At 37.2% G+C, this 26,785-nt stretch overlaps 1 protein-coding gene across 4 annotated transcripts in view; it reads right to left on the reverse strand.

Annotated features, from left to right (window-relative positions):
* Window positions 1–26,785, reverse strand: part of LOC135987108 (pleckstrin homology domain-containing family H member 2-like) — a 53,926-nt gene that overhangs the window by 14,171 nt on the left and 12,970 nt on the right. Inside the window, exons 3-20 of one of the 4 annotated variants that reach the window (XM_065631794.1) lie at window positions 22,966–23,028; window positions 21,764–21,913; window positions 21,228–21,311; window positions 19,934–20,015; window positions 17,829–18,011; window positions 15,127–16,112; window positions 14,047–14,122; window positions 13,470–13,564; window positions 12,677–12,821; window positions 10,490–10,626; window positions 9,301–9,411; window positions 8,952–9,038; window positions 8,288–8,446; window positions 7,528–7,608; window positions 4,276–4,455; window positions 3,358–3,466; window positions 3,141–3,253; window positions 781–960 (exon numbers count right to left, since the gene is read on the reverse strand). In XM_065631794.1, the coding sequence (XP_065487866.1) occupies window positions 781–960; window positions 3,141–3,253; window positions 3,358–3,466; window positions 4,276–4,455; window positions 7,528–7,608; window positions 8,288–8,446; window positions 8,952–9,038; window positions 9,301–9,411; window positions 10,490–10,626; window positions 12,677–12,821; window positions 13,470–13,564; window positions 14,047–14,122; window positions 15,127–16,112; window positions 17,829–18,011; window positions 19,934–20,015; window positions 21,228–21,311; window positions 21,764–21,913; window positions 22,966–23,028 (3,021 nt within the window). Of the gene's footprint in view, window positions 1–780; window positions 961–3,140; window positions 3,254–3,357; window positions 3,467–4,275; window positions 4,456–7,527; window positions 7,609–8,287; window positions 8,447–8,951; window positions 9,039–9,300; window positions 9,412–10,489; window positions 10,627–12,676; window positions 12,822–13,469; window positions 13,565–14,046; window positions 14,123–15,126; window positions 16,113–17,828; window positions 18,012–19,933; window positions 20,016–21,227; window positions 21,312–21,763; window positions 21,914–22,965; window positions 23,029–26,785 lie in introns of those variants that run through there. The other 3 variants (XM_065631795.1, XM_065631797.1, XM_065631798.1) reach the window with 3 other exon arrangements.

Raw genomic sequence — 26,785 nt, forward strand, 5'->3', positions numbered from 1 at the left:
CTAGATAATAGGTATGTTGCTCATTGTGTTCTACTTTCCACAGTGAGACAACGTGACTATTACAAAAGACTTAACATTGTAATTTTCTTTCTCATTTTCCAATCCATCTCCTAGTTCTGTAGGTATTGCTCCATCATAAGCACTGTTGTTACAGTTCTGTTAATTCTATGCAAACTGTAAGTATTTGCTTTCCTTTCAATTGCAGTTCATCCAATTAGTACATATTTGGATACCAGTGAAGAGCTGGCAGTGTACAAAGTGAAAAATTTTAAGTATGTATTTATAACCTAGCATGCAGGGTGTGTGCAGAACAGCATGATGTACAAGAGGTCACTCAGAAGCCCTGAGTGTAGCTGAGATTCCACAACATGGCACTACAGCTTTTCTTCACACTCATGCTAGAGAGACATCTCCTGTGGGGAGCCCACCCAGCTTCCTGATGCAGCACCTCTCTTAGCAAAGACGCAGTAGGAGAATTAGGTTCTATACATGATGTCTTACTCAGCACTTAACTTGAAGATAGCCCAGTGTATGCCCAGCCTTTAAAAACAGCACAGGCACAGATACACTCTGTCACCACATACAGCTAACTTTGGTGGAGGACAGCATCAGCTGCATTTCAGGAAGACACAATGGTAGTAAGATCTTAGTTCAGGATTTTATCTGATTTTAAGTAAGCAGATGCTACAGAAGAGTGGAGCCCCTTTGCCATTCCCAACAGTCTGTGTAGTTCCTTCACTGATGTTTGAATAGACACCATTAAAATAAATACTGGGTTACCTGTACTGGTCCTGCCTGGTTTTGTGGGTGTCGACGTCTAGTCTGTTTAATAAGTTGACAACAGATCTCATTTTGAAGTTCGGGATGTGTGAGGCAGATCTGCAAAGCACTTTGGGCCAAAGATACATGGTAATCAATGGCAGGAGAGTCAACTGCAGCATTTATAAACAACTGGCAGGTCTAGATATGAAATAATAAGCAAGTGAGTTTACATACAAAAAGCTCCAACAAGTATCTTAGACGTTTTGTGTAACAAATTAGTCAGTTTACCAGTAGACTAAGAAAACCCCGCTGACGCTGCAAAAAGGGGTAAAAAGGGGCCAGAATGGATGTAAAGCTAAATGGAGAGACTTGAGATAAAAACAACTCTTAAAAAATATGCTTCTCACTCTCTACCTAATGGAGTGAGCTCTAGCAGGAGATGCCTCAGTTGTAGCAGTTAAGGACATGCTGAACATAACTTACCCCTCTAAGGACTTGAAATTGTAGAGTGTACAGCTTGCAATGGCAGCCAGTTTAAAATGCTCGTGCAAGTAGTAAGCACGACATGGCAGAGTATACACAGGTAAGAAAACCATTACTCAGAGCCATTTGTTTTACATCTTGGCTTTCACAGGATTTTTACTGTGGGTAAGTATAACCTTTCCTATCCCCAGTACTGTCTTAGGAAAGCCAGGCGTGAAGCATTTGTTGTGCTGTATTAGAAGCAAGCTTACGTATCACTCATTGCATTTACTCTGTATAATAGTTGATGAATTTTCAAGGTATATAAGCAAAATACAAGAAATGGATGGAAGCCCTAATTTTTATCAGCAATGGAATAACTGAAACATGACTTGATCTTTTTCTAAATCAATTCCCTACCTGACTTGTAAACTGATTTATACAAAATTTCAGTAAAGGTCATACAAGTCATCTCTTATTTATTTTAGGGAAGCGTCTGTGATTTGAATTAGGTCTGAAATATATTTCAAAAAGTGATTTCCAAATAAATGTACATTAATTTTTATCAGGGAAGTAGATTCCCTTTTAAAGTTTCATGCTGCAGGATTGCAGAAAATAACATGGATGTACTTCTCTAAAGTGCTTCAAACATTTCCGACAGACAAGTTGGAAAGTTTGCCTACAAGTGGCTGTGACTGAACTGTGACTGAAGGTGCTTGCCTTGAACTCCTTTCTAGAGCCAAACCATTACATCGAAATTCTCCAGAGAGTTGATGCTTCAGGGAATTTGGTCTTTAGCCTTGTGTAAGTTCTGTGGAGAAAGTTCACTTATCCAAGCACCATGCCTTCCAACTTGTAATTTATTTCACAATGTATAGAAAAGGGAACAGCAAGATTTCATTTTGTCTCTGAAACAGACTTTATAGCCTGGCTATTAGTTAACATTCAGGAGTGGTTTTACCTGGGTGAGGGCAGGAGAGGAGAAAGAAGGTTAAAGGCATTGTAGCATACGCCCTCCCATAGATATCAGCCACCTGTCTGGCCTTGAACTGGGAAAGATGTAAGGTCTTACTGGCGTACAAGAATTCTCAAGAAACTAGCTGCAGCACAGCAGTTATGAACCATTACATTTCTCTTCATCATAAAGCCTTTTCACTACTACCAGGAGGTATGTGTATTTGTAAAGGTTATGAAAATCTTTAAAAGTGAATTCACAGAACTGTTGCAAAATACTTTCAATAATTTTACTCTGTAATATTTTCTCTAGTTATATTACTAGAATACCTAATCAGTCTTTCAAGAATAGGTAGTTCATATGAAGAAAATATTTTCTTTTTATCAAAAAGAGCAGTACAATCTCTGCCTTCTATCTCAATTTGAAATCATCTGTGACTTGCTTCAACTAGAAACTTTGGCTTTGCTTTTTCTTCAGATTTTTAAAATGTCTTCTAGCTGATTTAAATATATCTACAACAAAACTTCCACTTACCAGTTGTTCTTCCTGAAATTTCACTGAAAAAATAGTATTTCAGATAGTTCTCTGAATACAGAGATCCACTCCATTAGGTTCTCTAGGGCTTATGAACTTCATGATAAAATTATCATCATTGATGGCCATGGATTTTTCTACTAATTTGCACTTTACCAATAATCTCAGTAGAAAGGTCCAAAGTTGCAGCCTAAACTGCTCCCTCACAGCTAAAAGTGATCTCTTCACACTGGAAGTGATCCTCTTCCGTCAGATTATGTGGGGACATTCTGCTACTGTCCATTAGTTACCTCCACTAAAGAGAAGAGTAAACTTCTCTCTTCTTTTTCCTTATCCGTTGAACATCTCTAGTAAGCCAAGAGATAGCCATTCTTTAGCTAAGAGTTAAAATAGTCAGTTAATAAAAAAGGCATCTGCTATAGTTTACCTTAAATAATTTAATTGCTTCAGTTTGCAAGGCTTCCGATGGTAATGTTGTAAGAGGGGAAGAAATTCCTTCTTTGCTGTGGCAAAGGGTAGGATGTCTCCAAATCTGAGAAGCTAAGCAGATAAAATAATGTAGATTTTGCAGTTAATTCAGTTTGTAAGTACATTCAGTAAGTAAATATTAGAAGATTAGTATGCTGAAACAAAACCAAACTTACTGGTATCGCCTTCCATATTTAATAATTTGCAAATAAGTTGTTCAAACTCTGATCCAACATTTACACTGGTACTTCCAGCTGCAACTGTCAGATGATAAAGCCACGTGTCCTAAAGTAGAGAAACACACAGCAGCTCATTCATTCTGTGTTGGAAGGGGCTGCTTCAGCAAGATTTTGCTCTCAACTTGAAACACGGCCGTACACTCCTATCGAAATCCAAAGGAGTTTGCCTTTCTTTGAATACACCTGTATTCATGGTCTCTATGTTAGAAACAGTAAGCAAGGAAGATTGGACAAGGCTCTCTTCAGACTTCTTTTACCCTCAGAAATCATGACTAATTATCAGGGCATTCTGCATTTCTTCTTCAGAAAGCTAATGTAAGTGCTTTTCTATCACAGTCAGATCCTACTAACCTGGGGATAAGGCCAGAAAGCAAAACGAGGTCTACAAGATTACCTGAGAACAATGAAGCAATAATAATAGAAATGCTTCTAACCATACCTCTCATTTCTCCTTCACTGCAGTAGGGCAGTCTTCCCTACTGTTAGTCTTATCCGTGAAAATAGACAACAGTATCCCAGAACCTCTCAGGAAGGTCTGCTGTCCATCTACAAGTTAGTGTAATGCAAGCAAAATTCTCCAATTACAGCACATTTGAGGTACTGCATCATCTCCTTACATAGGCAAGCCTGCTTATTTTCATGTTTTAAAAAGGATTACCTATGATAGCATTGGTTCACAGACAAACTCTGATCAATGTTAATGAAGCAGGACCTTCTCCTTGCTTTTTATATCAAACTACAAGCCAGATGACTTGTAGGTCCCCCTCCTCCTCCTCCTCTTTAAGCAATATTCGTATCACAGCACCATACTCATAGATGTGCTACTGAAACTCAGTTAAAAAGTCCTTCTATTACCTTCTCATGTTTGGATCCTATAAGAAGATAAGTGGGTCCTTGATCTTTGGGATGGATAACAACAGTGTAATGTGTCGATAATAAACTGCGACCACTAGCTTCATAATCTTCATCAGAATCGCATGATCTATCAACTTCTTCAACCTTCGCCTCAAAAAGCTTGATTTGACCAAGAGGAAACTAAAAGTAAATATCAGAAGTGGTGAGAGAACAAATATTTGCTTCAGTGCCCACTTAATTTGTATATTTCTTACTCTACAAATAGAAACAAAAACATGAACTACCATCAATACCCATTTATAGTTGGACATTTTTAGTCCTGCCAAGGAACATCAGATAAGCTGGCTATTGCAGACAGCAGCAGGAGAATGGTATGTGCCAAAGTCCGAAAGGGAGATTTTTACAAAATTCTTTTCCAGGTCTACCTCTGTATCTAGTTAGTCCAATAAATGTCTGTTAGGGAAGAGAAGTGGTTCTTCAGAGTTTCCATACCTAGTTCCAAGCAAAACTTCTCTGGGTCAAGCACAGAATAATCTTGTCATTTCAAAGGACAGCAGCGTAGTGCTGATGTATTTATTTTGTTCATGCTATAAATTCAAAAGGGAAATTTTTTGTATGGTATGGTAGACGTTCTCAGTTGGTTTCATTCTGCTGTCCTTCAGATCACGGTACTTGAGTCTTCAGTTGCATTTGTAGTTATGATCATTTATCAGGAAATATTGTATATGAAAAGCCATTCAGAAGGAATTTTTCACAGAAGTAATTATTTTATAGCCATTATCAAGAGGAAGCCATTACCAACACAGATACACCATCCAATCTCACAGCTGGGTGACAGGACTGACAGAGGATGTCAGTCCTTACTGGCTATTTTATGCAAAGCTCTTTTCCTTCCCACAGCACCACTGCTCCTTCTCTAGCCGTTCAGACATCAGGATCCTCACCAGAGTGTTATTTAATGGTGCAGTGAAGAAGCCTTGGCTACTGTTTCCGTGTTGTCTGTGATGTCTGGCAATGCTTACGGATTCAGCAGAAAGAGGGATGTCTGTTTCCCTCTGCTAAACGGATAGTTGGGCACTACAGTAACCAGCATCTTATTTTTGCTGGCAAGTTAGAATCAATCTAGGGTGGCTTTCTTCAATAGTGATTTGATAAAGTGAGCAGTTAATAATGTAATAATTTTGAAGAAAACATCACATAGTGGTGGCTCTTTATTCCAGTGCTCTCACTAGTAAGGATTAAAGATGCATGTGGTAATTTTGATTTTCTGTGGTGCTTCTGAAGCATTCAACTTTTTGAACGAGATAAGATTCTGAAAATCAAGAGATGCCATTTCACATACATGTAGTCAAGACTGATTTATTCACCAAGTTTAACTAAAACGCAGTTCGCTGATTTTTTTAATTTGAATTCTGTTTTGAAAAGAAGCCACTTAAATGGACTCCATTACTGTATTAACCACTGCAGATTGTGTAATTTGTTTCTGTGCAGAAACATTCAGCTACAGCAAACGTTTCTAATTAGAAAATTGTTGAAAATTAGAAATAAACTAGCTTTGGAAAACTTTCCATATATATTCTGCTTACAAAAGCTAAATTCTTATTCTATTACACACTAGCAAATTAGTTTCCATTTTGCTTTAAAAGAGCAGCAAAACTTATTCCAAATGTGAGTGGAATATTGACAAGTATCCAGCAAAATTCTTAGATGCTTCTAAAGGGCATGCTAAAACCCCCAAATCTTCAATGGTAAAATGTGTACATTCACATACTTTAAACATAGAGAGGTCTTCATAGGAGAAAATGCAAGTTATTTTAATGTCTCTGTCAGATGAGCTAGAGATTAACACGCTAGTCATTTAATTGCCAATCCCTGTACTATACTTTTTTAAAGAGTAATTAAAATGAAATGTTTTGATGGATGGTTACTGCTATCTTATTCATATAGGTCTAGAAATAAGGTTTAGTTGAATGTTTAAAAAAGGCTAAAAAAGGAAAGGATAACAAAGGGAATAACTAGCTTTATACAAAGACTGTGAATTACTGGGTCCAGTGTGATTATCTTGATAGATCTGAAATAACAAGTGAGATTTTCTGTATTTTTTTGAACTGTTGGTTGTAATGGCTCAGTGGACTGTTACCACTTTGTGAAGTATCTGCAGTCTCTTTGGTAGAGCTAGGTAACAAGCGTATTCATCAACTATTCATAAACTCAGTGGTATTAACAAGAATTCTTGTAGAAGTTTCCAAAAACTTGTTCCTCACCCACTTCTATTAAAAACATGTTTCTTGATGACAAAATAAAATGCCTTTGGAGCAAAAGGACAGCTGAAAAATATGACTAGGAGGTGCCCTTTGTCCTGTGTCTGTAGGTAAATATGACTGGACATATTAGGACCAACAATATTCAGAAGTGTGGGTAGAGAACTAAAGGTCAGGCCCAATGTGGAAGAGCCAGGTCTTGCTCTTTCTTAGCTCTTCTTGTCCTCCAGGATATGGGAGGGTGGGAGATTAAAGCTGATTGGATCCTATTTCTTCCTTTTTTTTCCTCAAAAAGTATTTTCCATAGGTTTCAGAAATAATTTTCTCTTCCCTTTCTCTTGCCATCCTCCATCTCCATTTCTATTCACTTCATCAGTTGTAGACAGTGAACTCCTCTTCCATAATTCTGATGGGTGGGAAAAGATCCCCCGGACAGACACACATCTGCAAAGCAGCAAACTCTGCATCCTGCTAGCCTTCTTTTTTTTTTCCCTTCCTTCTCTCTTCTCTTACAGCACTGCAGAGGCACTGCGACATACCAATGAACAGGATTTGGAAGTCAATTGAGGGAGGAAAAGAACATTTTATTTCTTGAAACTTGCAGTCAGCGCCCACTGCAACCACACGTGAGAAAGGGTCAGCTTCCAGAAGTAAATCACAGTCAGGTCTTTTCTGATCAGTCTCACATCTCTCAGAAAAGGACACCTGAACTGCCAGCAAATCAGTGTCTCCCTTTGGCTACAGGGACAAGATGCAGAATATATCACATCCCAGTAGAGAAGGAGACCAATGGGTGTGCCCTGGGCTACTGTCTGTTAGACAGGAACCTTCCAAGTTGACCATCTGTGAAGTGGAAATGTTCGGTTTTCAAGACAAAATGGGCATATACTACCCCGGCCAACTGTACCTTAATAAAGCTGTAACAGTTCTGTTTAAAGTCAATTTCAGTATGTTATCTTCCATTCACTGAAGAAACGAGTAAGGGACCTACCTTGTCTTCTTGATTACGGAAATAATACAGTATTTTTCCAACTAGGGTACACCAAACTCTTTTGGAATATCCGTGTTTTACCTGAAATTACAGAACATTAGGAACAAGCACAGCCAGAGAAATACAGACTATATTCCACTGTCTCTGAACTTTGGTAATGCTGGGAATAAATGCCTTGCTTCAAATTCCTTTCCACATTACTACACAAATGGTTAAAACTGCTTAACACTACTAAGGGCAAAAGAATTAAAGTATTAGATGCTCATCTAAAGCCTAGTAGAGCCCGTGTGAGTTTTTCATTTGGCTTTGGATCAGGCCTAAATTAGTGGAAGCTAAGGAGATGGAAGAATTAAAAGAGAAAAATTCCTTTTATACAGTATTCTTATTATCTTGAAATAATCCGTCCCAGTAAGTAATCTAGAAATAAAGAGCATTCCACTGAAATAAGGTAAGTCAATCAGCTAATGAAACATATGCTAAAGTAGGATACCACTGAAGTGCAAATGGAGAATGCAACAGAGGAAATAATGAATTAAAAAGACTAAAAGAAAACCAAATCAAATCAAACAACCAGAAGAAAAATGTTGCCCAAATAGGTGAGTTGGTAGTCCTTCTGGATTGTTCACATTGTAAAGTACTGGTAAAGCAAAAACATGTCTGGTTTTGCTTGCATTTATTTTATTGTAGGGCCGTTTTCCTCTAGATATTATTCTTAAGAAGTACTTAATTAAGCAGATTGGGGGAAGAAAAGTGTTCCTACCTTTGTAAGTAACCCTTTCATGGTTGGTTTGATTTCGGGCTGTACGAAAAGTGGGCTGGCAGCCTGAATTTTAAGAACATTCTGTAGTACTTTGATCCATTCTTCTAAGATGTTGGGAGAATCAGCAGTCAGGTAGTATGTTCGTTTTTCTGTGGTCAGCTACGTAGCAACAGAAGTGTCTTGAGCTTTAAGAACATTATACATTTGATGCCAAAGTGTGGGGGCTGTAACATACACTACTCATTGTAGTTTCACAACTTTGGGGCATTTATATTCCCCAAAGTACTTTTCATTAACAAAACATTCCATGGCCAGGCAGAGCAGACAGACCCTTTATCTGAAAAGCTCCAGGACAGCAGAGTTGAGAAAACTCAATTTACCTCCTTTCAACAACTTGTCTCAGCCCTAATGGCTGGCCCCAGACCACTCTCTTTATTTATATCTCATATGTGACCATCTGACCTTTGTGGCAATACAAACAGGACTACATGTAGGCCTTTCCATAGTTTCTGTAACTGAAATGATTCTTGAAATGAATGAAGGGCACCGATTAATTCCAAGTGTACACTTGGAGTTCCAGTGCAATAGGGACTGGAACAAGGGGTCGGTTTTGGGGATGAAGGGAATCAATACTCATTGAAACACAGCTGAGCAAAGCAGGCACCTGAATTGTTTGTTTTCCATCCCCCCTTTCAATGTGGCTAGATGCATTTAGCTCAATTTGACCTTGAGGTTTTCGAATGACATCACTCTGTATGGAAAGAATGGAAAAAGAATATTTTAAATCTACCAACAAATAGCAATAAATAATTATAGAACTCATTTAAACATTAATCTTGATGAATACTTCCTAGTTAGACATTGAGTACCTTGTATACCTCTTGAGGAACTGAGGCATGAATCACTCTCTAACAGCTCAGACACCAGGAACGCATTTCTTTTCCTTCTAGCAGCCCTAGATGCTCAGTAAAAACAACCTAATATTAAATAGTAGAAAAGTTACATGTACTTACTGGGGATTTGTAGTATAGTAATTCGCCTCCTTTAAGCACAAACCACCGTCGTTTCCAAGTCTTTACTTTACCACCCATTTTTAACAGATATCCAGATTTTTCCAAAGGTTCCTGATTATTCAGAAGTTAGATAAAAAGTAGTTAGGTACACATATATACCTGTACCCTCAGAGGTATGTATAAATACACACACACACAGATATTTAATGACTTAAAAGCATGCTAAATGATAATTACAGTCTTTAATGAGACTTTAGTCCAATTAAAAAGTTTTTTACAAGCACCAATTAAGACAAATGCCATGCATGTGGGATAACTAATTAATATCCCTACTTACAGTTATGGTACATGAAGGAGAGTGACTTGCCCAGAACTATACCAAAAAATTAAGAATATGATGATTCCTGATTTTACTTTCTAATTATTTATATTAAAGAAGGAGCAAAATGAATCCAATGTAATATATTTTTTTCCCAACTTCAGGGCCCAACCTACAGAGCAGATATAGAGCACTATAATACAGAGCTCTGCACAGACGTACTTTAGTGTGTATGCCTGTAGAACAGAGTTCACAGTTTTGCTCTCTGAAGAAAGCTTAAAATAACTTATCTTCATCACCAGGCAGTCAATTCACTTGTATGTCAAGACAATAACTACTAACACAAGCCATTAAAAAAGAGAGCAGTACCCCATAGCGGTTTGGTTTCTTTGACCTGTCCTTGCATGTTACTCTACTTATGATTTCTCTAATGCCTGAAGTTGTTCTCCCTGAATGAGGAAGCTGTAGAAACATATTACTGCACACAGATGTCTACCGATGCCTCCAACTCCTTCAGTGGAATGTCCTTCTATTTCCCTAAGTATTCATATAAGCTGATTTTAGTATTTCGTATGCAATCTGATAACAGATCTGATTCCAAGAAAGGAAAATCTTAGGTGCTTTGCACTGTCTTCTGGAGTTGTCTACCTATTTCCATTCATTGTATAGAAAGCTCAGAATTACCTTACACTTTCCTTCAACCGTTACAGTCTTATATGGCTCACCTATTGTTAGTGTATTTTGCTATTTGTACTTGTAAGGCAGTCTGAGAGTCTGCAAGACTGAATATAGAGATTTGGGAACAGTCTTTGAACATAAATATACACATAGCACCACAGGCACCCTTCTTCACAGAACTTCAGTACTCACATTTTTTCCATTATCACTAGATGAGTAAGAGGTCTTAGGAAGTTTCTGCTCTGGCTCTGAATACTCTGTATCTACTGAATATGCATCTGGAGGAATAGCATAGTCACTTTCTGAAGTCACAGAAGACAGAGACACCCCTGAGTTAAAAGAAGGAAGATTTTTTGTGTGGTTTTGTGTGTGTTTGTTTGTTTTAATTACATAAGAAACAAATAAGATCAGAATATCCATGCAGAAAGAATATCTGAGTAGGATCTGCAGGCAAGTATCAACATAAGTCCATCAGGAACCAAGCACTTTTAAAAATATCAGCATATCAAACTATTAGCACAGTGCTAATAGCCGAATCCCGTTTTCTTCATAATTAAACAGAGTTTAAGGCACCTGTGAATCAAACAACAAATAAGTGTCTTCTATATATTATCACCTTCTGTTATATTACAACACCTTTTTGAAGGAGAGAGTTAGTGCGATGCACTATACTCATTCTCTAGAAAATGAATATAGGATCTTTAATTAAACTAAGCAACTTTCCCCTTCCCCTATCATTTGCTCTGGTATCTGGATTTCTCATACAACTGCTTGTGTACTGAGAAGCTATGCTCAAGATCTGCTAGATGTTGAAGCTGTAGGTGACTGTTTTTATTTGGCAATTAGTACGAAGTTTTATACTGAGGTTTTCTATAAATCTGAATTCCAGATTTCAATATTTTTTTAAAGTTTATTAACTTTAACCCCGAAAGAAATGCACCCTGTTTTCAGTTCTAGTGAATCAGCAATGAAGATTCAAACTCCTCTCTTATTCATCATAGAAATAATTATTTTTAAACATGTGAGCATATCCTTCTGTAAAGTTTTACTTTCTGACTAGTGTTCTACTCTGAAAGGTTACTCTCCAAGATTGAAATTAATATCCCTTGTTTCCTTTGTTTCATTAAATTCCAAAATAATTTGCCAATTTATTTATTTTTTAAAAAGAAAGCTTTTCTCATTTATTGCTTTTGTAAGCCACCTGGGCTTTCAGAGTGGGTTCATGTTTTCTCATCTAGGGTCTTTAATAACAAATATGCATCAAGCTAATTTTTCACCCAGTGAAATTTGGGACTGCCTAGATTTTTAAACAATGTGATTTCAACAAAGATACGTACACACTTGTATTGTGGTTAAGAAAGGTTTCCAGGCATGAAACAATGCAAGGATTGTTTTCTGAGAAGAAAGCACGAACAAAGGGCATGGTTCCATTTTGCAGACACAGATGTAAATTGTAGGTGAAAGCAGCTATTAAATCAGCTAATTTACCTTTTGCGTTGTGCAAGCACGCAACAGGAGATGCGTCTGCAGCCACAGCACTGGTTTTTGCTCAGCAAGATGGAGCTGCTGGAAAGGACTATGGGTCCTTTTCATGCTAACGTAGCAAAATTATAAAAACGTCACTGGAAACAGGACTCGGCATCACAGGTGGCTGGCACGGGAAAACCAGTGGACCAGTGGCTGTGTTTGCCTGCAGCAGGGTGACCGAGGGGAGCTCCAGCTCACTGCGATTTTAACGTGTTTACCGGGAGTACCGAATAATGTTATTTAGTATTTCTAAAGCAGCATATAGTGAAGGACCTTAACACTCACCCTCACTAGGATCTTAGATCTTAGTCTCCATTGTCTCTCCATGTAAAAATGAAAGAAGCCCATTACTACATGAGATGACACAACCAAATACTCTGTTAAGAGAACTTTTCCACCTGCTCTCTGATCACACTAATTTGTTACTTTGATTTATAAACTTGAATATATTCAGGGATTTTTTTCTGATGGCAATTACTTTTTTCTAGGCTGTTTTTACTGACAGTTAAAGGTCATACGAAGTCCACCACATGACAGAGAGATAGATAGATAGATAGACAGACAGACAGACAGACAGAACGGAGCTTCTCGCTTTAAATGTACAAGTCACTTTTCTCCCAGCTACTAGATTAATGCCTTAAAAAGCCATCTGTAATAACAGCAATAAAGAGCTTGTGTAACAGTCCTTTCTCCTGCTCAAATAAGAGATCTAGGCTTTGATAGCTGAGATAAAACCCTAGATTTAACATATCCATGCTGTTTAAGGAAGAAATCAATTTCAAAGGAGATCGTGTAAACTGCGTAGTTTTCTGAACTCCCCAGAAGTTACTTGTTCTTACAGTTCTTGCCTACCTCGTTTCATAGCCCGAGGACTACCTGGACCACTTCTACTTCGGGAATCAGACTCAGAAGTCCTTGAGCTGGACCGAGAGCTGTCTTCTTCCTCAGATCCTGATGACTCATCTATAAATGGGCTGTTGCTTATTTGAGTGGCTTTCTGCAGGAAGTAACACAACATTCTTTGATACATTGCATAAAGAGTGCCTCAGTCATTTCCTCCACGCCATAGCAGAGCTCTGCTGGCTTAACATTCAGAGCTGTTCTTACTTGGGTTGTGAGTTTTGGCACGCAAATATCAACACAAAACTGAGTTCCCTCTGCCCTCTGTACCCTCAACCAGCCCCACACTTTAAAACAGAAACGTGAGGTAGCTCAAGGCACGGGTCTTTCCAAATCACAAAAGGCTGCCAGAAAACAAACAATGCTACGATTAGTTACTGCTGGCTATCTGACTATACACAGCTTTGGCACTGGCGCAAAAACATTTCTACACATACACACACTTTTAATTATGGCACTGAACATCATGTGGCTCTGTTTAATAACTTAACAAGCCTTTGGAAAAAATCGGCAAGGGACCTAAGAAGAATTGACCTGGGCCGGTAACATTTTATAAGCAGCAATAATTTTTTTTCCAGCTATTTGACATTTCCATTACTTCTGGGGTTCTGTGATGTTGAAACATCATCTTATGACATATTTGGCATGGTAGCAGCGAATGTGAAACAGCAAATGTGAAACAGCAAGTTCCTGGATGTGAAACTTAATGGTATTTAAAAATTTCCTTTAAATGTAATACAGTTACCCCTTTCAAAGTGGTGTAGACAGGAGTGGTCATGTTCTTATATATCAGAGATGTATACAAGCTGGGTATGGAGTATGAAGTTAGTGAAACAGCACCTAAAAAAGCAACACATTGTATAAATGACCTTCCTAATTTACCCCTCAATTAACCAAATTAAATTTTTTTTTTGCATTGTATAACTGCTATAAAAACCAAACTCCTGAACTGGTTTAGATGTAAGATTTATAGCTTTTTGAAATTTCAGTGATTTTAAGGAGTATAAATAAATTGTAGTGATGATCACTAACCCTTTTAAAATTGGAAGTATAATCTCTTACCTTGGTACCTGGTATAGAATCTTCAAAATGAACTGCACAGAAAACTGGAGTGAACAAATTAGAAATCCAGCACGAAGTCAAGAGGCAAGGTAATAGAAGACAATGGAAAGATAACGAACCATCTTCTAGCTTTTAAATAGCAGATAACTGAATCTTTATAAAAGTATCTTAGAGGAACATGGGACCTTTGGTCCTTTCTTAAAAATCACCATAAAAAGAGAATTTTTGTTGACGAGACAATGAACAGCTAAACCACTTACTTTTGTTAAGACATTCCACGGTGAAAGCTTCAGACATCCTTAAACCAGATTTGGCTACAGCGTAAATTCTGCTTTCCTATACAAGCAGAATGGATTTGATAGCAGATAATTAAAACACAACAATTATTCTTCTTCTGTTCAGCCTCCCCATAGTCTCCTAGTCTTTGTGTTAGTGCAACAATGTGATAAGCTGGTTGATAAAATGGTGTCATCGGTAGCAGCTGAAAAATGCATCTTATGTGCCATAGGCATCATATCTGTAGTCTGTTTCAACCTTTTTGCACACAATGCTTGCCCTCAAGTTAACTTATTTTAAAAATTGCTATTATGGGCCAAAGAAGCTATAGTGAGGATATTTTTTAATGGAAGACTGTATGTTAAGAACAGAGAAATGCCATTAGGAGGCAACTTTTGAACTATTTTGTGTTAAAAGGCCACAATAAGAAGTTCTATAATTAAAAAACATGCATTAAAACAGATACATAGAGAAGCTGTTCCATTAATGCATTATTCATCTATGAATCATTAATAAATGTCTGACTGTGGAACTGCAGAATCAGTGAGTCTTGACACAGTTAATTTTGGATTTTGTGTAAGACATATTAATATCTATTTTAATTCCCTGATTGATAGCTTTAAAATTTTACTTGGAAATGTGATCAATAACTTCTGTAATCTGTGGTTCTCTTCTGTCAGCTTGATTGTCTAGACTATGAGTGGTACAATGGTTACAGCAAAGGCAGGAACACCAGCACTCTTAGGCTCTGTTGGTGTTAAGATAAATAAATAAATGCAGTCGCAAGCGTTACCTCTTTTGATACACTCAAAAGCACATATGTAACTTAGATGTGACATGACAAAAATTAGTCTTATCTACAAAAACAGTGAATATGTTGTTCAATGGCAGAAGTGCTGTGCTTTAAATCAAACTTGCTTCTGAGTTTGTCCTCTTTGTCCAATTAAGGTAACAGCCTGTCTTGTCATCAGAGAATAAGAAAGGCGGAGCAACAAAAATTGTAGAAGAGAGGCATGAAAATGAGTTAGTTTCACCAGTAGGAAAATATCCATAGTTACACTTACCCAGGAAGGAAATCGATGTAACGGAGGGGTTGGAGGTTTGTTACTAGCACCCTTTTTTGTCATATCACCAGGTTCCTGGGCTTCAGCGTTTTGTGCTTCAGGGCAGTCGTAGCTAAACACTCCTTCATCACAGCCAATCTCCATTTTCCCTAAAATGTCAGTATCTTCTCCGTCCACCAGATCAATGTCTGTTTCCTGAGGTCTCCATGGCCGTATCATGCTTATGGCATTTCGGTTTCTACCAAACATTCTGTCAGAGCTCAGCTGGGGCTGGCTTAGGTGTTTCTTTGCTAATGCCGGATTTAGACTGAGCACATTAGGAGTCCGTAACTTTGGGGGTGGCAAATTTGAGGGAGGATCTGACAGCGCTGTGCACTGAGAACCTGCAGAAGTTGCCAGACTTCGGTGTTTGGGTGTCAGAGCAGGGGTTAAAATTGGACTTGGGGTATTTGGCTCGCTGGATGAGGACGAATAATCTAGCCTCTGAGATTGAAATTTCTTATTCAGTTCATCTGAAGAACTATCTTGGTCTTTCTTTTTACTTGTGAAGTCAGAGTTGCACTTTCCACTTGGATTGTTCTGGCCTTTTCTTTGGGACCCTTGCTGCCAGGAGTAAAACTTCTTGTGCTGAGTCCTCTGAACACCAAAACTCTCTTCTTCAAACAGAGAACTACTGTCATCAGATGCTGTCAAATACATTTCACTTCCCACTCGACTGTACCTTGCGTTCTCTTCCGATGTGTGGCTTGAGAGAGTGGATGTACACCTGGATTTCAGCCCTTTATTGTCTCCTCCGTCCTCGTCTGAGCTCCAGTCACTCCCGGTAGTGCAGGAGTTCTTTGACATGTCGCTGTCTATGTCTTTGGATGAACAGCTTGTTCTCACGTTTTTGTTCTGCTCTGATGCAGAGGAACTTTGTTGCAATGACTTCTGACCTTTATTGGTCTCAACTGGACCAGCAAATGTGGTTTCCAGGATATCCGTCTCTAGAGGAGAAATATAATGAACGTAAGAAAATTACTTTAGCAAACTTAACTGCTAAAGGATTTTGTCATCATGTCTACAAATAGTAAGTAACAACTTTAAATGCATAAGCACATTGTTTTTAATATTATAAACAATAAACCTTAAGAAAAAGACTATCAATTTTTGGATGCAACTGAAGTTGCAATGATGTTTGCCAAAAAACTGTAACAGACATTACTCAAAAGTTCTAGCCAAACTAAAAATGCCAATAAATGTAAAGATGAGCAGAGTGGAGCCATATTTTAAAATAAACCACATATGCATGAAAACAAACAACCCCCCCCAAACTCCTAAAGGCTTAAGAGGGCATATAAATGGAGCTACTTTATTAAATCTAAAGAAAATTAAAGTTTAGTAAAAACTTGTCAGAAAATATTTACTTTAACAGATCAAGTATTCTGAGCATTTCTACAGTGCTTATACACAGAAATTTCTTCTGCAAGCTATTATTGTATTGTGAATGCTTAAGATACACAAGAGAGGCTCATGAAAAATGCTTAAGGAAAGATGCTATACTAAAATAGCTTTGCTTCTGCTAAAATAGCTTTGCAAGAGAGAGCTATAGCCTGCAGCATGTCAGTGAGGCCTGTGTACTCCCCCTGAGTTAAAACAGGTGCAAGAACTAGGACTTTTCTATACAGACACTTGGGAAAGTTAAATAGCTGGATGAATTTGAAGTGGATTGGGTAAGCCAAATATTTTAATTTAGTCCACATTAAAGTAATGAAGTCACAAAAGTTGATCTGTTTCCATCTAGGCAAGCCTAAAGTTCTATTTCTTATCCTTTCCCTTGGAAAACAGATTCTTACTGCAATTCCCTCATCTATAAAAATGGAAGTAATAATATATACCCACCTTTATAATGAACTTGGTGTCACATAAATATACAAAATATTAATAGAATCTGTTTCAGTTTCTGATTTTCCACAGACCTCAACTTGCAATTTTGGGTACTATGATTAACTGTGGAGAAAATGCTGAGGTCATAAATAGGACTGTGGGACTCAAACGAAGAACTGGAGCAAGAGTTCTCTTCCTGAGCTTTTCATGACTTAAGGGAAGTGGCAAACTGCAATGGACTTGCTTATGCTTATTATAGCACAACAGCACACCAATTTGCTGGCATTACCAGACTTTGGGGCTCATTGGGAAAATTGCATGAGCTGATGAGGCAGCTTTCTCCTTCTTTGGATAGGAAGCAATGGTGCAAAAAGATCCCTGAGACTTTCTTCTCTTTTCTCTGACCTTGATCATACTACTGAGTTTATGTTGTTGAGTTACGGCGTAAAACTAACACGGGGACACCAGCATTGATAAAATATACAGAAACTGGACTTAGGCGAGACTCTACACAGGCATAAAAATGTAAGAGCCCTCCCTGGGGGACTGGCAGCCTTAAACCCCTTATGCTACTGTGGAGCAAGCTGGGGCCACAACAAATTCTTTCCTTTGCAGTCAAAGCACCTGTCCGCCACTGCACGCTGCCAAACAGCGTATTAGTGGTATTATGGAGACTCGTGCTCACAGAGCACTAACAGCAATAATAGAGTAGCATTAAAGGAGGAGAGAGTACTGTTAATGTACTTTGAAAACAGCTGCTTTGGATACACTGACACAGCTGCCGATTTTAGTTCTTCCCGTGTCAGAATAAAGCGGCAGTGGTGGTGACTAAGTACCTAGCATGTCTTTGCCTTCAGCGTAGTCTGACTCTTTAGATGAAGACTTGCTTGTTTCTTCGAACTTAGGAGACGGTTGAGGACTTCTTGCTCTATTTGAAAAGCATCCAAAAGTCAAACTGCTTAGTCGCTGACACTCTGCAGGTTTTTGTGTTGAAGTAACAGATTTCTTGCCCGTAGCTTCTGAAGAATAGTAATTCAGAAATCTTGTGTTAATAGGATACTCCAAGCTATGCTACTGGTATCTTTACTCTGCAGTGTAAAGTTTGTTGGGTTTTATTTTGTTTTTTTTGGTTAGTTGGGTTTTTTTAATATAACTAAAATTTAGCAAAAAGATAATTTCAAAATTATCATAGGAATAAAAATCTACCTGATACCTCCTCACACCAAAATAAAACCAGAGCTACATTTCTGGTTCTTAAAGATTAATTTTTTTAGTATAGAAAGACAAAAAAAATCTCTTTTAACAATTTCACAGCAGTAAGATATACAACATGCACTTAATAAAGAATGAAAACCTGCAGGAAATACCTGGTTTTATTCTGCTGTGACTGAAATTAAACCTATAGATTTATCTAGGATAGATAATATGGGAAAGACTGTAGAACAATAGTATTAAAATATGTGGCGGCACCTTCCCTTCAGATAAAAATATTAAGAGAATCTGTAATAGGTGCTACAGCAAATATAAAAGAGTAAGTTTCCAGGCTTAGAAGGTATATTTGGAGGACTTCAAGAAAAGGTGAAAGCATAAACTATTAACTGCCTTGAGAAGATGAAATCTGTCCTTAGAGACAGCTATTCTGCCAGAAGCTGATATGAAACAGTGCTGTCCATCCCTGTTTATAAAAAGTTATGTGGCAGATCCAGGAACAAATGACCCTCATCCATATCTACAAACTGTTTAAAAACAGTACCACATGATCATGATCTGTAGCCTGTTACCAGTATGAACACAGCAAATAGTAATAAATTTCTCAATATTTTGAGCATTTAAGTAAATGTCTGTTAAAATCCAGCTGACAAATTCTTAGTGTCTCAAAAAGCCTTTGAATAGATCTATCAGAAGAGGATGAGTAAAGCTATTAAGTGCTGAAGTATACAGAATTGCAACTGATCAAAAAATAGCAAAGAAACAAAATAATCCAGTTTCTTCATTAAGAGAGGTGCATCTTGGTTTAAAAGCTTCATATTGTGTATGCATGTATTTTGTAAATATTTATATTTTCAAATGTGCATTTTACGTGCATACACACACATATATATACACATACGCATATTTCTAAATGTCTCTGTATATACAAATATACATGAGATACATTATCAAGAACCTGCTTTAGCAGGTAGGTTGGACGAGATGATCTCCAGAGGTCCCTTCCAACCCCAACCATTCTGTGGTTCTGTGAAATGAGGGCTGTGTAGCAAACTAACAAGATTTTCAGATGACTGTAAGTTGTCAGGTCAACCAAGTATGGAGAGGACTGTGAGAACCTTCAGAGAGACTTAAGAAAGTTGCTGAACAGGCAACATGGTGGCAAATAAAATTCAACTTTGATTAAGGCTCTTTGGAGGGGATATTCCTCTTTACCATATTTACATTTTAAATTTTAAAATTAACTATATCCCCTGATATAGTGATACTGAGGGTGAATTAAGGTTTTTGGATCACTGTAGTCAAATGTAGCAATTAAAAAAGTCCGGTCAGAAATCTGATTCCCAGATGAACATTTTGCTTGAGAAAGCAGATGCAGACTGACATTCATCTATTCTTTAACAATGCCAGTGCTACCTGTGCCATAAAGAAGTGAAAGCAAAGATCTGACATAAATCCAGTCAAATCTTACTACTTACGGAACCTCTTAAATAACAGAGCTACCCATTCATCCAACAGAAAAAAGTTGTGGTTTGTCTGCATATCTTTTTAATAAAAATTATATTTTTGCTTGCCGAACACCTTCATGTACAGTCACTCTGATGTCAATTCACACTAACTGAAATCTTTGTGTTTTCACAGAATATTTCCATTAAATGGATGCACAAATTAATAGGGGATAGAAAGAAGTATGCCCTGTATTGAGAGGTTTTTAAAAGACTTGCACATTTACCTTGCAGTTTAGATTGTACCGTTTTCATCTCCTTGGTTTGCTTCTGGTTGATCAAGCGAAGGTTCTGATTTTCCACCTCTAACTAAAAGAATATAAATGTAATCTCTTCCATCAGTGAAACAATTTTTAAAGTCATAACATCATTCAGATTTTCTCTCAGATTCTGCCCGTCTAAAGATAAAGCTACTTCTCTTAATGCCAGTCTAGGCATTCATTAATTCTGAAAAATGAAATCCCCTAAAATCATTTGCTCAACTTCTATTAAAATCATTCCCCCAACCCGGCAAACTCAACACTGCTTTAAAAAGCCTTAATAATTAAGAAAAAATAAATCTGCATTGGTATTTTTAATAAGAGCAGAGGGCTAGAATTACAAACTCTTGTGCCACGTGGCAAATGGAAGAGCAAGCAGAGGAAACAGAAAGAATGATGGTGCTAATGCCTCCTACCATCCCACAACAAAGATTAAAAAATAGATACTGAAAAACTTTATACAGAGCAGAAGACCTTCTGATTTTGTCCAAACTTTTTCAAGGTAATTTTAGCTAAACTTCATTGTATTTTTATTAAATTATTTCAAAAACACTCCTCGCAGACTAATAGTAAATGCTACTTCTAGTTTTCAGCTTTAAAAATAATAATTGGTCTTCAACTGGAGTATAATTTCCAGTTAACCACAACAGAGTAGGATTTTAACTTCTACGGGCAACGGTAGATTCTATACACACACGGCTGCACAAACCTGGCAGCCTTAGAGACATGATTATTTCAGCACAGCAGAGAAACATGGGAGACAACTCGTCTCTTTTAAGAACAGAAGCAGCGCCCCTGAAACTGTTCATGACTAAGAGTACTATGGGCATTGGAAAATAAAACATGATCAAGTCCTTTCTTCTGCCAGGCCCCAGCAGACTTGGTCAGCTTTCTGGGGATTATTCATACTTCAGGCATCTGCTTGAGCAAGCTCAGTTTGCCAGCTAATCTCTCTCAATTAGCAGAGATAAGTAGACCTTCCAGAGAGCAGGTCTGGCCCTTTCTTTGTAAAGAGGACCCAGATTATACTAGCTGACCAAATGAGATATCAGATTTTAAGTGACATGGATACTCTGCCCTCTGTGCTGTTGTTTTCATTTTTCCACTTTCAAGCAAGTAACCATATAGATCAATGAAACTGTGAAGCACTTTTTCTGTTTGTTTTTACTACGGCACAAAGCCCTTTAACAGCCAAAAAGCCTACGGGATATCCAGTCACACCATTATATTTTCTGTATAAGTATTGTAGCAAGAGTTATACCTCATGGAGCTTGACTGTCACCCATTCTTTTATTTTAGCTGCTTTTTCTTCAATGATTTTTGCTTCTTGCAGTCTTAGTTGCTTCTGGAAAAAAAAAATGACATAAACATATTTTTCACTGAGTATTACAATCTGCCTGAGTAGTATCTTCAGACACAAATCCTAAGATTGCTTCAAGTAATTCAGTCTCCTGGCCAATACATGGTGATTTAAAAAAAAAAAAAGAATAGGCCCTTCACAGAGGCTGCTGTTCCTCTTTCCTCTAGGAAAAATAAAAGCTCTTCAGAGAAGACAGTGAAGAGGAAGAATGTCTTTCCCCTCTTCAAAGTTAGATTTTCTTTCAAAGGAAGACAGAACATGATTTGCAAGGGAATAAACCTTATTCAAATGATATACTTCTAATGGGAACCTCTTTAATCAAACATCAGAAATAATGCTAAACTTTTCTGTCCTCTATTGATCTTAATTTTTATTTTCCTTTTGTGTAATTAAGAATGGAATTGATGGTCATCTTTTATAACACCATTATTTCTAACCTGTTCTTCAAGTTGTTGCTCCAATTTTTGTATTATGTCGTTTTTATCTTGTATCAGGATCTCCAGATCTTGACATCTCTTATACAACCTGGTTTCTGATTCACTCGTCTGAACGTTAGCTGCTTTTAATTTTTCTTCCATGACCTGCACCTATTTGGAAGGTCAAACATAAGACTTTAGGAAACATAATACTCCAAGTTACAGGTAGGAATTTAATCACAAAATGGTCTATTAATATTGTCCCCACACTTAAAATTCAAGATAACCCTGCAAAGATCTGAAGCCTATTTGGGAAGAAATTGCAGATTGTTGTCTCCCTATGCATCTAATACCAGTAGGACTGGCAAAACACTGATAGACCTTATACAGATTTTGTTAGTATCAGTAAGAGGCTTCCAGGTTTGTAAAACACAAGGTTTTAGAAACGACAGTATGGAAGAATACAATTTATGGATAGGGAGCTCTTGTTAGGTGTAAAACCCAATATTTTAATAAATAAAGAATTGCACAGTGTAAAAAAAACCCAAAACAACAAATTATCAGAAGCATTCTAAAAAAATGGCTAAAAAGTACTTGTCTCATAGTCGGGAACATTTTCTAACTCCAAATTAGTACATAAACATTTTTTATTAATGCAATTTTCAGTTTCTGTCTGTCTCACAGTAAAATAGGAAGGATTTTTAGGGAACACCAGAGATATGTTCATAAAATGTCTGCAGTAGCTGTATCTGCCATTTGGAATCAAAAGGCAACTTTGGTTGAATATTTAGCCATGATCTCATTCTTTAGATGATGTAACTTCTACAAGATGTACAAACAACATAGAATAATCCTATTTAGAGACTGCACTGGATAGCCTCATTTTATTTTCCTACAGATTTTCTAAAATCGGTCACTGTTTCCTCTCCCTTTTGTTTCCATGTACATCACAGATCAAAGACTCATGATGCATCAATGAAGAAGCTCATTACATGTATCTATTTTGGATTTGTGCTGTTAGCTTTGACTTTACTGAACTGAACTGGACAGTGAGCAGAGAAAGGTGTTAGAACACCTCTGGTAAGGCAAATCAATAGATGTAAAAAGAAACTGTCTTCTCCCCTTTCAGCAACACATAAGAAAAATAGCCCTTTTCTGCATTTGCCCTCATTACAGTAACATGCACATAGCTAGTGGAGATATTTTTCAATTCATATCTATACCTGCTGAAAAGCTCTCTCTGCTTGACGATCAGCATCTATAACTTGTTTCTCAAGCTGCTGCATCTGTAGATACATAAAAAATTATAGTAAAATAGCACTGTCTTCTGCCTGTTGCCAGAAATACCACAGTGAAACTTATTTTCATGGTCTGTTTTGAAAAAGGAAAAGACAGGTTGTGGGGAAGAGCATAAAAAATAAATAAAAGGATGAACGGTGTGTCCGAAAATAATGAATCATTATGACCGTATTAAAACATTGTTCAGATTCTTCCACAGAAAAAAAAAAAATAATACAACTTTTCTTCGTAGTATAATCTTGTGGCTGCTATATGACATACTGCTTTTTTTCCATGCAACCAAGAGTAGAAATCTCTTTGACAACAGCCCTGAAACTTTCCTCATGCAGGCTCATAGTCTTAAAAAGTGCTGAGTTTCTTCATGTCTTTCCAAAACTGGCAAGAGTGAAGAATACTTGGTACATTATACAACTGGGCCATGAATTCTTCTGAAGGAGACAAATTCATCTTTGGGGAGCAATTGTGGTATGAGGCCTGTCCCACGCTCCTCCACCCTCGGTGTGGAAGAAGGGGCCTGCGGCAGAAGAAACACGGTCGACTCAGGTGCTTAATGGAAAAAAAATTTGAAAAGTCACAGTGCAAATGGATGAAGACAGAGACCAGCACAACATGGAGGAGCACGGGTCACTTCTGAGCAGTGAGAAACCCTGATCTATTATGTACTTTATAATGATGCCAAATAAATCATAGACTCAGCCTTTGCCCTGGGCCTTGGAAAGCCCTTGTATTTTAGATGATTTATTTTGAAGGCTTTTCCAACAATATGGAATAGAAGAGGCCAGAGAGAAATATTTCATTTACATTTTGTGAAGAGCTCTCTAGTCTGATTTTGGTGAATCATACAATTATGACTTCTTTAAAAAGTAAACCGTGGTTTGAAGTAACACTAGAAAGTCCATAAGGTATTCCATAACTTAAGGACTTACTGGTTCTCATAGAATACCTAGCAAAGATCTCAGTTCATCTGAAGAGGATGAGACATCAAATAATTACCACTGGGATACTCAGTATTCAGCTTCAAAATTGTTTGTAGAAAAGCGCATGATACAAATAATGCAAATGAAACACATTTATTCCTTCTCCGGTTTACTGCTTGGTTTTAAAATAATCAGTTTCATTCTGTCCTGTTTGTACTTGATTTCTGGCATCTTTCAGTTTCCTTTTCACTCTCCATCTCTTTCTCTTCCCAATTATGTTGTCAGTCACATGAAACAGTTTTGTGTACTTTTAGCACCTCATACAGACAAGGACACAGAGCCATCATTTTCTATCAGTCAAAAACTGAAAATGGAGGAAATGAGTTTTCGCTAACATAAAAAAATCTGTGACTGACCTTCCACTACTTTCTCATACAATAGAAAAACCCACAGTCCACATCATAATACCGCAACACACCATTAATACAAGAGCAACAACCATTTCACAATACACATGGTTATGTTCAGGCCCCCAGTGAGTTGTTTTGCAAGGTCTCTTCTAAGGAAAGGATTGTCCCAGTCATTCATGTACTAACAGTCCAGACAGACGGGCAGGGAGATGAGCCTGCTTTGTTCCTCTCTGGTCACATATATTTCATTTCATTTCATATTTATACAACCTCATGGTGAGATTTTGAGTTAAATTTTTAGAATTTTAAATTCTAAGGTTGCTCTCCATCTGTCTTTTTGGGTTTAAAAGACTAATTTTAATATAATTTTTTAGACATTTCTTTTTTAGGGAGTTGAGGATTCAGAAATTGAGGTTATTTCTGAATGTATGGTCAGCTAACATTTCACTGTACTAAAAGCCCTATGCTAAACCAAGCAGAAGTGCAGCTGTTATATCAATAATGAACATTGTTAATGCTCTGTAATATTATCACAGGAAAGTCCTTCATATATTTATACTGTGACATTCATTGCTGAGGAGTAGCAAGTTGTTCATCTGTTTTCACAGTCATACAATTTGTAAATGCACCTCCTTGCCACAGCAGTAATTGGCAATTTATTTATGTCCCGTAAGTAAAACTCATTTCAGCTGTAAGGTTGTAGCAGAAACATACCAGATTTAATAAATGGAAATAAAACCTGGAAACATCACTTGCCAGGTGCACTGAGCTCCGACTCGGCTTCGACCTGAAAACAACCAGTCCCTCCAGCAGCATCTCATGATCCCTGAACCACAGTACAAGCATTAAGCAGTTGTGCTGCTCTTCTACACAACAATTTGAGTTCTGGGTAATACCGGGCACTACAGACCTACGTTCCTTCCATGTTTCTGCACTGAAACTCTTGTAAGGAATATTCATGTCACACCCATCTATGATTGGTGCAGGCTCCTTCCGAAATTCGTTAAGGCTTCAGAGGTGTCCTGTCATAATCTATACTGGGTTTGGTTTTACAAGCTTAAATATAAAGATTAAATGTTTTAGGTACATGAGCAAGAAATGCCCACATTCTGACTAAAGAACATATCAACACAGATACAGAAGAAAAGACTGCTACTTTAACCTGCACTTTCTCCTTCTAAGTGAAAAATTTCCTCTTATAAATGTGTTAGTGCACGCTGCATCAATTATCTGAATTATGGAAAATAATATCTAGTGTTAGAAACAGATTTGTTTTTAAACTTAGTAGGAAATAACCACTCTACATCTGACACTCATCAAACTGAGCTATTTTTCTTCAAACAATGAACAGAGAAATGCCACATGTGAATAAATACTGAATGCTTTGAAGAAATATGGCAGCAATAAAACCAGAGAGGTGTACTGCCTTGGAGGTCTGGACACTGACGCACAACACACAGTCGCGGGGAACTTTTTACAATACAAAAGCAAATCGTATAGAAATTCTGTCTCAAAGTTCACCTGGAAGTTTCTGAACTGTATTCAGAAATGTTCAACACATATTTTTGTGCAAGTAAAGAAATTTTCATTTTATTAAAACATGTATTGCATGAAATCACCAACGGGTATAAATTCAAAAGTCATCACTCATAAATTTCAAAAATACTCCATCTGTATGCATATGTATATCTATTTTTTCATTTATATACATATATATATACACAGATCATTGTTCCTGTAATGTGCATTAGAAATTACAGCACTGAATTGTTAATGTTCCTGATATTTGAAACAGTTATTTAATAATTTCAAAGGATTTTTTAAAAATAAAATTGTTATAGTTATTTCCTTTTTGAGATCTGAAAATATATGTTATTTATGGGAACAAAAATCTCATTTTTTATCCAAGTCAATTTTCAACATAATAGCTTGTTCCATTTGCATTTAAAATTTACATTATAATCAGTGAATAATACACTATCTCCTCATTTTTAATATTATAAACAGCACAGTTGTATAACATAGACTTTTTGGAAATCTTTTTGAAATAGATACAAGAAAAAACAGGACCATTACTGAATGAAAAGCATCACTTCTCTGTAAGCCTGTCAAATTACGCTGATAATAGGTCAGAGTTTTCAAAAATTAAAAATGAGATAAAACTTGATGTTTCTGAAGCAGAAATACAGCCTGTCTAGTGATAAAGTGCAGAACTTCCAGTGACTTGAGAACGGTATGTTTAGAGTCTGCTTCTTTCCTTGCATTTGAAGTTTTCAGTTCCTCCTCATCTCAAAAAAGGCCCAGATGATCTGTGGTTGAAAAATAGCATTCCACATAAAAAGTAGTAAATCTGTCCATTTCTTCATTTAGTGAACACATCGGACCTACTGAAACCGAAGAAACGTGGGGATATGTTT

The sequence above is a fragment of the Caloenas nicobarica genome, chromosome 3 (genome assembly GCF_036013445.1).
Source record: "Caloenas nicobarica isolate bCalNic1 chromosome 3, bCalNic1.hap1, whole genome shotgun sequence".
NCBI lineage: Eukaryota > Metazoa > Chordata > Aves > Columbiformes > Columbidae > Caloenas > Caloenas nicobarica.